General features: G+C 44.4%; 1 protein-coding gene across 1 annotated transcript; it reads right to left on the bottom strand.

Annotated features, from left to right (window-relative positions):
* Nucleotides 1-648: 648 nt before the first annotated feature.
* On the bottom strand, nt 649-8983 carry chn1 (chimerin 1). The gene is made up of 7 exons (XM_057030801.1): nt 8286-8983; nt 7256-7340; nt 4586-4759; nt 3531-3608; nt 2831-2968; nt 2553-2658; nt 649-2411 (listed from the first exon to the last, which is right to left on the bottom strand). The coding sequence occupies exons 1-7, from the start codon at nt 8535-8537 to the stop codon at nt 2240-2242; spliced, it is 1005 nt and encodes a 334-aa protein (XP_056886781.1). The 5' UTR covers nt 8538-8983; the 3' UTR covers nt 649-2239.
* Nucleotides 8984-9994: the final 1011 nt, after the last annotated feature.

The raw sequence follows: 9994 nt of genomic DNA on the forward strand, positions 1-9994 counted from the left end.
TCATGTGACAAAGGCGCTAGCGGCCGTGCACAGCTGGTTCTCGTGGGTGAATCCATTAATTGTTTGCACATATATGTAGTAATTAAGGCAGCATTTTGCCGTAGGTGATGTATATTTGGTTTGACGCTTACTTTTAATTAGCGCGGCTGACGGGCTGTTACAGGGGTTTGTGGGAAGTTACATGACATGAGGCTTTCGGGCAGGACTTGTCACTTTAAAGGACAGCAAAGATGGAGACCCTGTCATGTCTTCCAGGCTCATCTTGAAGACGAAGGCACATCAACCACAATATGTCATCCACTTTAAGCCCTTTAGCTGCTTCAAACATTGTAATATATGTATTTATGGTATACTTATTTTTGCAGCACACTCTGATGGTGTTAGTGTGTGCTTCCAACAAAAGATATGTGCTAAATGGTTCTATTTCACCCATCTTCTAACACTGTTGTCTGAACAGGGTCACGAGGAAGCTGGAGCCTGTCCCAGCTGCCTTCAGGCGAGAGGTGGGGTGCACCCTGACCCAGTCACCAGCTCATCGCAGGGCTGCCATACAGAACCAACAGTGACGATCAGTCAATTTTGAATTCATTTGAATGCTAAGACATTTGGGGCCATATCTGTCTCTTGGACAGTTATTGATGATCGGACTCGCGGTACTATGAGTTTTTTATTGCTTGTGGACAACAAACTTGTCACATGATCAGACATCTTACAAAAGTGTTTCTATGTAAAGAAAGTGAAAACAAATAAGGAGGAAATGTAGACAGCTAAAAGTCTATTAAATTGTTGCGCAGTATCTGCTACATGAGGCAAAAAATGAAAATGGGGCCAGTTTAAATTAGCTAAAGCTGCTATTTTTTAGGCCTATAAGATATTTACAGACAAACACTTGAAATATCTGAAGTTTGTAGACATCTGAATCAAAGCAACACGATGTTGTTCACATTGTTTAGGAATAGATATTTGTCAATGTCAATGATCTGGACACCGTTCAGGTATTGCAGATGATCTATTTAAAGCACCTCCATTTTTAGGGGATGTAAAGTATTTGAACAACTGATCAACAAACTGTTTTTCAAATAAATAAAAAATCAGACAAGAAAACAAAACGGATAATAATTCTGGACTATATGTGATTCACAGTTTGGCAGCAGCTCTGTTGGAATGAAAAGATCAATTAGATTAAAATCCAAAATGAACAATGTCTGATGAACAATGACTCCTGGGTGAAAACTCCCTACACAACTTGTACAGTTGTCTCTTGAGGAGGACGAAGGATCAAAAGATGAGGCGCATTCAAAAAGATTTGAGTTGTGGTAATTATTAGGCGTAAAACACAATATTTTTCAAATCTCCTTAAAGTGGATCTTAATATGAATATCTTTCGTTCACCTATTAATTATCTTCAATTAAATAAAAGTCAATATAAATGAATTTGAATGAAAACATCAAAGGAGTCAGTCAGAGGCTTGATGAGATCAACAGTGAAAATTATTTCTTTTATAATTTGTATGTTTTACTGAAAATAAAGTGTAAGCGTTACACAGAATGAAACATGCTTTTCACGTGGAACTGGCTCAATAAATGCTTCACTTTTCATTACAGCCTTTAATAAATTAAGCCGATCATGCACATGTTTGTAAACAAAAACTTTCAAATCAAATCTGAAATCAAATTTGAGATGATGCTATTATTGCTAACATACGGGAAATGAGAGCAGGCAAATGCACGACGCGTATGCCTTTACTGGAATGAGGAGCTCAACTATTTCAAGTTACAGAAAAAGATCCAAAGAGGTAAAAAAAAAATCATTCACTATCATAAAAATCAGCCCAGAAAAAAAAAATCAGTAGCTTTTATACAGTTTCACAGATAAAAAGACATGTGCAGCAGGCAGCTGAGGATGTGAACAATAACTAGCACAGGAAAACAAAAGAAAAAAATCACAGTGCTACACGATATTAACACATGCTGGGTTACAACTACACAAGAAACAAAGACCTCGCACAGCGCATGCTGGTCCGACCCCTTCCGAAAATCCCCCGACAAAAATGGGGAGATGAGTTCACTGTCCGCGCCAAAAACAGGACAGAAGTTAGATCGGGCTAGTCCACTGGGGACGTTTTTTCACCTACAAAATGTATCAACCGAGCTAAAAAAAACCAGCCTATCAAGTGTTCACATAAAAAGAGCCTGATGGGTCCTGATGGTTCTGTTCCATAAGAGTCCTGGTGTCCGTTCAGAAGAGCACGTCTTCGTTTTTGATCAGCACCTCCACCACCTGTCTCTGGTACCGGATGTCATTGAGGGCTGTGGCGGCGTCCATGTTTGGGGCCCGCATGAGGGTGGGTCCAAAGACGATGGCGAGGTTCTCCGCGTTCATCAGGTTGAATTTTTCATTCTCCGCCACCCTGCAGTTCGAGATAGAAGCAAATTCTCTAAATAAACAGATGAACTTACAGTCCAATTACTACTTACACCACCGTTCCAAAAGGCCCTGTTGAAACCATTTCCCCCAGACGAGGAAGCTCCGGGGTGATGGCAGCACTCACCTCTTCAGGTGCGCCATGAGGTACTTCAAGGTTTCACTGTGTGATGGCGGCAGCAGAGCCAGAGATTCTCGGAAAGCTTCGAGCTTCTTCTCCGGATCTGTGAGTTCTGAGTGGACACAGAATAGCTGCTGTTAGAAGACACTCTTAGAACGTCGAAATAAATCAGTTTGAAGTGCGATGATGCTGTGGCCCACACGTGATGATTTCCAAACGACCCCTTCCATTCCAACAGATCTGAACCCGAAACGGTCCATTTCTTGCTGATCCGTGTGACTTACTTGCAGCCTCGATGAACCTCGGGTAAGCGTCGTATGAGATGATGGGAACGGGCAAATCCCTCAGGTAGAGTTTGAGCGCGCCCGTAATGATGTTGATGTCTTCATAGGCCTTCCCCGAGATGTCTGTCTTCTCACCGTCTGTGAGGATGGAGCGATGGAAAAAGAGGTGCAGATTTCAGCTGATGCCGGCGCTCGAAGAATTTTTTGAAAAGCCGGTCGGTTTAAAATAAAGCGCTGCTTTCATCCTGACTTTTCTCTCTGCCACGCCTGCTTTCTAGTGCCTCCATGGCCTACTTGTGCAGGCAGGGTGAACATCGCAGTGCTGTGAGTTGGAATGACAATCTGTCATGGATGAACCCCCCCATGACAATCTGTCTAAGACTACGGCCCGCTGATAAGGGCTCTCAGTTAACGGGCACATTGAATCGAGTCAGTCTCATTCTCAGTTATTCAAAGAACATTTCCATGGGTCGTATCCCTGGAGGTCCTACGTATGTCCATGCTACACGAGAGGCATGCCACCATGACGTTTACGCTCTTAAATAGACTATTCCCTCACAAATGTGTCAGTTTCTCATTAATCTGAGATGTCCTCTGTGCCTCCTGTAAACACAGGAAAGCACCTAACGTCATTCATTTTAACGTGAGCAGACAGAAATCTATGATACGTTTCCATGTGCAGGAGCGAAGGAACACCAACCTTTGTCAAATGCCAACTTCACTTCTTCCACAGAGTCGCTGAAGCCAGACACTCTGTAGAGACCCTCAGACCTGAGCCCTGCAGGAACGACCAGGCAAACAAACTTTCAGACTCTGACGATTGCAGTGAAAACATCCACCCATCCATCACTCGGGGTAATTTAGAAAATGACATTAAGCAGGATTAAATATGCAGAAGCATTAAGGACAAAGTGTCCACAATGTCAAACAACAGAACAACACAGGCCGACGCAAATGGGTTTCAGCACCAGTGAGCAAAATCATAGAGACATAAATCAAATTTAGCTTCCCGACATGTATTAGAGGGCAGACAATGGGGAGGCGCGGAGCTCTGCTCAAACCTGACTGATTGAACTGAAATGCAGTTTAAAAAGGAGTCAGGAAACAGAGTAATGTGTTCTTCATTATGCGATTACAGTCGATAACACACTCATCGCTCTTCTCAGACGTTCCCCACAAAAGAAATTCGCTGATTAGTGGCATTATGAGACGTTTCGCGCCTCAACTAACACTGCTGTGATCTGATCAACAAGCAGCAAATCTGGGAGCATTATTGAAACAAAATTTATTCTGGTGCTTTATTGCTATCCCAGTTATTTTATACCATTCATAATTTTCTTGGAATTACAGCAATGATGGGAAAATCTCTGCCACATTTATCGATTCATGACAAGTGTGATTAAATTCACCCTTACTAAGTCTTATTTAAAACAAAACCTAACCAATTATTTTAATTGCTTAAATTTAAAGTTTGTATCACTCAAGCTAGATATGGACCTGCTCAGAAGACATAATTAATTAAACACTGTGATATAAATATAAAAACAATGCGCCACAAATATGACATAGCAGCAGGGAGGTAATCTCAAAAAATATATTCTGTCTCTCACAACATGTAATTATTAGCTTTGTGGGTTTTCACAGCAGCATTTGCCCCATTTACAATCCTGGGATGTCTTTCCTGATTTAAACACACCACACACACACACACACACACACACACACACACACACACACACACACACACTCTGTGACCTCTTGACTCGATCTCCCGTATGCACATGTCCACCACCATGGGCCGTGCCGTGTTGTAGGCGTTCACCAGGGTCGTCAGGTCACAGCTGTAGATTTTACGGATGTGCCTCAGGTTGGGTTTACAGTCATTGGCCACCAGAGAGGAGCACTCTTTGTGGACATTCATCCCACAGTCTGCAGACAGGCACACAGCAGGGTCGGATGTCAAACAGGGTCGTTTAGAATTTGCTCTTAGCTTCACATTCATTTGGATTTGGACGGCTGGTCTAATGCGTGATTTAAAGTGAAAACAGTGTTAATTTCCTCGATCAATATTTGCTCTCTAAATGTTATAAGACGGCAGTAAAGCCCCCTCCCTCTCTGCTACGCCTGACATTGGATCGACCTTGAGTCACCAGATAGATCCAGAGTCACCTCCAGACGGCCATTTATTAATTAAAATTTGTAATCTACCATATTAATCCATGAGGCATGTGGTATGACAGTAAATATGGGGAGAAGGAAATCCTCATTTAGATGGAGATTTTCTGTCATGTGTGCTGTTTTCACCGAGTGTTAATGGGATATTAGTCATCATGTCAGTTTAAGTACCCCAGATTGTTTTTCATCTGCGGTCAGAGTGGAATCGTTCACCTTTCTGGGGACGGAGGAGCCCGCGGAGGGCAGACGCTGGGAGAAACGGAAGCTTTTCTTTGTAACAAAGAATCATGGAGGGGAATTAGAGAAAGACTGAAAACGCCGGAGCCTGGAGGAGGGACAGTCAGCGCCGCTGCAGCTCTAATCTTTTCCAAATCCCAGCTCATACACAATGGCTGTGGAAGCTGCCACTGAGGCGCTGCGGGCTACATCAGACCTAGTTTCCCAGACTAAAATGGGCCAGCGCTTCAAACCCTTACATGTACTATTTCACTCTTACCAAGTTTAGAATTTTTATTTTTTTTTGGAGGGGGGGGCGGGCATCAAAAGCTTTCTGATTCAAAAAGTAAGATTGCAATCTCTAAGAACGAATGTGATTTTAATTTTCACTTTTAGAAAAAAGCAAGGGGGGTTCCAAACCAAGACTCATCAGTTCCTGAGGACCTTAAAAGAATATTTAAACGGCTACAGTTCCCTGGAGAAATCCCCACGCCCCATTTATATGCATTGGTGCAGAAATGTAATTACCTTAAGAGATGATTCTCTTAAGGATATGAGACAAGCACTATAATGGAGATGGGCCTGTCACCAGTTGGAGCTGCTGTGGAGATTCTGTCCATGGAAACATTGATGGTCCCAGGTGGCGGGTGAGGGTGAGGATGAGGCAAAGGCCCGGGGGACACTGGGAGACAGGAGGTGCTGCTTTACTGCACCGTCAGTTCTGTCTCTGTTGCTATGGAGAAGAGGCTGCAGCGATGCTGCTGGCTGAAGAACTCTAAGAAGGTTCAGCTAATTTCTAAGCGCGCCTGCAGAGTTCCCAGTTAAAATGAGTCCTTTCAGGCTGGAACCCACTTGTATTTCCTAAATGGTTTCGAGTTCTTTGCACAAGTCTCGGGGTTGAGCTGCTTGACCCAGCTTTTTGGTGGAAGCCGCTGAATTTTAATAACATGTGGAAACGGAGCTCTTTCCCCACGCTCTGAGCTCTGCTCCTCATTAAAGAGACGTGCCAGCTTTGTTTTCCTTCACGGCCATGATGGAATGAGGCTGGGGGGGGGGGGGGGTCTTACTCTGATGAGGAAATGTGGCACAACAAGCAAAAGCAGAGGCTGGCTCTCTGGCACCCAGCCAGTTCACACATACAAAAAGAAAAAGATTGAGGAGGTGGTGGTGGTGTGTGTGTGTGTGTGTGTGGGGGGGGGGGTATGCAAATTTTAGGCACCACGTGAGACTTTGCTGCCCTAGATTTTGATAGAAACTGAAGTCTGTACAGTGATGGAAGTCTATAGATAGGCTCAAAAACGGGCTCTTTCAGTGGGTTTGTTGTTGGCTTGAAATTTCAAGACATTAATTATTAACATCCGAGCTCCTGCCGATTTGTGTGACACACTTTGTTTTATCAATAAAACATCACAGACACACTCGCCTACATAACGGCACCATGAAGCTGCTTCTAACAAAAGCTGCGTTGGAAAAGACAGCAGAAAAAGGTTTATCCCATGGAAACAGTGTGAATGAGCAGCACAGCAAACGAATGAGGAATCTTCATTCATTTAACATCCGTGCCAACAACGGCTGACGACTCATGTGAAGAACCGTGTTTAACAGGATGTATAAAATCATGGAAGTGGATGAGCAGTAAAGTTGGCACCAAATTAGAAAGCCCTAAACTAAACAGTGTAGCCATTATTTGCAGATAAATAAAGAGTCTTCAGCGATTTGTCAATAATTAATCCGGGTTTCATTATTTTCATCCACAATTAGAAAAGGAATTAGGTGAAGAATAAGCTTTTTATATCACGTATAGGGAGTGTTACATCACGAAGACAGCCCCCCAGTTCATTTTATTATACAACTGCTAATCCATAGTGTTGGGATTTTAGATTTAAACTCAATAATCCAGCTCCAGATGCACAGTAACCCATATATACAACTGTTCACTTCGTGCACTCACTGTCAACAAAAAGTGTGTGTATGTAGTGATTAATTAGTTTACGTAAGATTGTGTTGGTGCAACTGAGGAGGTTTGAGTCACACCTGCGCATTTGACCCCTTGAGCCATCAGTCCCCACATGAAACTGGCACAGTGCTCGCACCAGTGAGGCCCCCGAAAGGTGTGAACCTGCAACACAGAGTGTGACAGTGACAGATACATTCAGGACAGACGCAGGCGCTGCCATTGTACGAAGCAGCGGAGGAGGATTTTCTGGGGGAGGAAGAGGATTGTTTTCCAATCTAAAAATGATGCTGGCGAGGTGGGAGCAGCGGGTGGGGGGGTGGGGTGGAGTTGCTGATACTGCACAGCAGGTAGCCACAATTTGTCGAGAGAACGTCCAATTGAAGAGCTGCTTTGCTTGTTTCTCAAAAGGCATCAAGGCATCATCAGGCAACAGCAGCTCAGCCAATCACTGCGGCGGGCTGAGCTGAGACCCCCCCGGTTTCACTGTATTACGTCAGGCGGAAGAATGGCAATAACAGTTGGTGGCTCTGTTATCATCACGCACAAACAAAAATTCCGTTCTTCTGATCATTGACAGTACACGGAGCCTGAAGAGGCTCCATAATTCTCTCATGCTGCCTCTCAGCTGTGCTCAGCGCAGAAACTGTGATCTCCCACTCTGCTTAAACGCAAAAATCAGCAATTCAGGAGAACAAAGCAGCAAAGAAAAAAAAAAAGCCTTTGGTCTGCATCAGCATTTTTACAGCCTTGAAGCTAATATTTCACCTGCTTCCCTCCTTGTTTACCAGTCAAACCAGGAGAGTCAACATGAGCCAAGAAGGGTAACACTCGCTCCATCAGTCTATTATGTCTGTATCTGGCACTTAAACCAGCAGCATGAGCTCCACAGACCACCAACAGATTTTCTTTTGATAAAAGATCACTTGGCCAGGCCAAAACAGCGCTGTTATTCATCCTCGCTCTGCCCTCCTCTTCCTCCCCCCCTTGTCCTCTTCAGCTCCCACGGGGGAAGCATGAGAAACCAACCTCGGGCTATACATGATGAAATTAAAGCAGCGCGCTGGAGGTGATGCTGCTCAGAAGAGTCAAAGTTGACATATGTCTTACCTTAAAGTTGTGGACTTTCTCTGGTTTGGATGCCCGGTCGATCTCTCTCAGGGAGGCTCTGCGGACCAGTGAGGTGAGCTGAGTGTAGGCGAACTGCTTGAGTGGTTGCCAGAAAGTGGCCGGTGGTTTCTGTGGCCCCATCCTCATCCCCAGAGCCGCTGCCAGGATGTCCTCCTGATTGGCCTCGCGCTTCACCTTTTGCACCAGGGACTTCTCTTCCTTGTGGACCTCGTAGGACTCTCTGGATGGCATTCCGCTGCTGCTGCTGCTTCTGCTGCGCTCTCCCAAATCTGACTGATTTTCAAATGTTTTTTTAAAAGTCCCTAAAAAAATAAGGGATTGATTTTTGATGCTCAAGGCAAGTCTTTATCAAAAGATATTACTTGCATTGTCACAACGTCCCTGGAAACAAACTGTGTGATATAAAGTCCGTGAATCACAAAAAAAGATAATCCAATTGGAAGAGCTGTGGTCCTGAGTTGATCCACTCACAGCAGTGACAGTGGATGGAGTCAAGCCTGTGTGATGGGACTGCCAGGTTTTATACAAAAGCGGTGCAGCCCTGAGTGCTCATGTGCTTCTCTGGAAACGTGCATGCAGATGAGCTGAGTGGTTTGCACTAATCCTCTCCTCCCTGTGCAGAGCTGATATTCTCCCTGGAACGGTCACAGCGCGCTGTTGTGAAGCTGCTGGGGCGGGAAGAGGGGGAGGAGCAGAGGGGGCGGGCCCTGTAGTAGACCCAGAAGATTAAATGGATCCCAACCAGCCAATCACGGCACGGATATGCAGGCTTTAACCGCCACCCCCAACCCCCCACGCAATCGCCTCCATCAGATATCCAAGCGGGGAAGCCTGGGCAGGATGGAGAGTGGGCCGATAATGAGCAGTGAATGAGTCGTGCATCAAGAGTGGGCCGCCGTCTGCAGGAGCTGCAGTGAGCCGTTGGAGAGGAGCTATTTTCAAAATCACGTTGCCACAGAAACCCAACATGGCTGGGATGAGCAAAACAAAACAAAAGCACCAAACGGACTGCTCATCTAAACACAAGAACTGAACATTCCAAAGTCGTACTGATGCAAATTTAAAAAGAGAGAGAGAAATAATTGTATTCATAAAACCTATTCTTCCAGGCTTGGTGTGGTTTGTTTTCCCAACATTTTGCTTGAAAAGAACAAGAAAATGATAGAACTCGCTGGTTTCACGAGCCAGAATCTGTATAAAATGACATGAATGAACCAATGAATAAATGCCTGAAATATGTATCTATCTGTAACTGTAAAGCATCTGCTGATTGACTTAAACAGTTTATCCATCCATGATTATTTCATTTATTTCTAATGCACATTTAATAACTTTGGTTTTATATGAAGCTGTGCCAGTTTTAAATAACATACTAAACTATTTAATGCTTTTAATCTTTGATAAATTCTGTTGAGAAAACGAGTCTGTACCGCACAATCAAAGGATCAGGCTGCGCAGCCTTTGTCTGACTATTCATTTCCTCGAGGTTTTCACTGATGCAAACGATGTGTTGCCTGTATGCAAATGAGGTGTCAAATGCAGCGCCATGGCGGTGGCGTGTGAGGCAGAAAGAACCTTCCACCTGCCTCTGATTCACACGGCAGATCAAGTGTGAGCGTGATCCCACCTCTCAGGTTTGCACGAAAACGGTGACATCACAGACCTTCCCTGACAAATCAGTCATCTTT

This window comes from Takifugu flavidus, chromosome 1 (assembly GCF_003711565.1).
Source record: "Takifugu flavidus isolate HTHZ2018 chromosome 1, ASM371156v2, whole genome shotgun sequence".
NCBI classification, from domain to species: domain Eukaryota; kingdom Metazoa; phylum Chordata; class Actinopteri; order Tetraodontiformes; family Tetraodontidae; genus Takifugu; species Takifugu flavidus.

Bases quoted from the DNA above. Each gene is read 5' to 3' on its own strand.
- chn1 (XM_057030801.1), bottom strand. From the start codon at position 8,537: ATGCCATCCAGAGAGTCCTACGAGGTCCACAAGGAAGAGAAGTCCCTG. The intron at 4,760-7,255 runs GTGTGACTCAAA...GCCTGTCTGCAG, and splicing joins TCAAGGGGTCAAATGCGCAG to ACTGTGGGATGAATGTCCAC. The intron at 2,969-3,530 runs GTTGGTGTTCCT...CCATCCTCACAG, and splicing joins GAAGTTGGCATTTGACAAAG to ACGGTGAGAAGACAGACATC.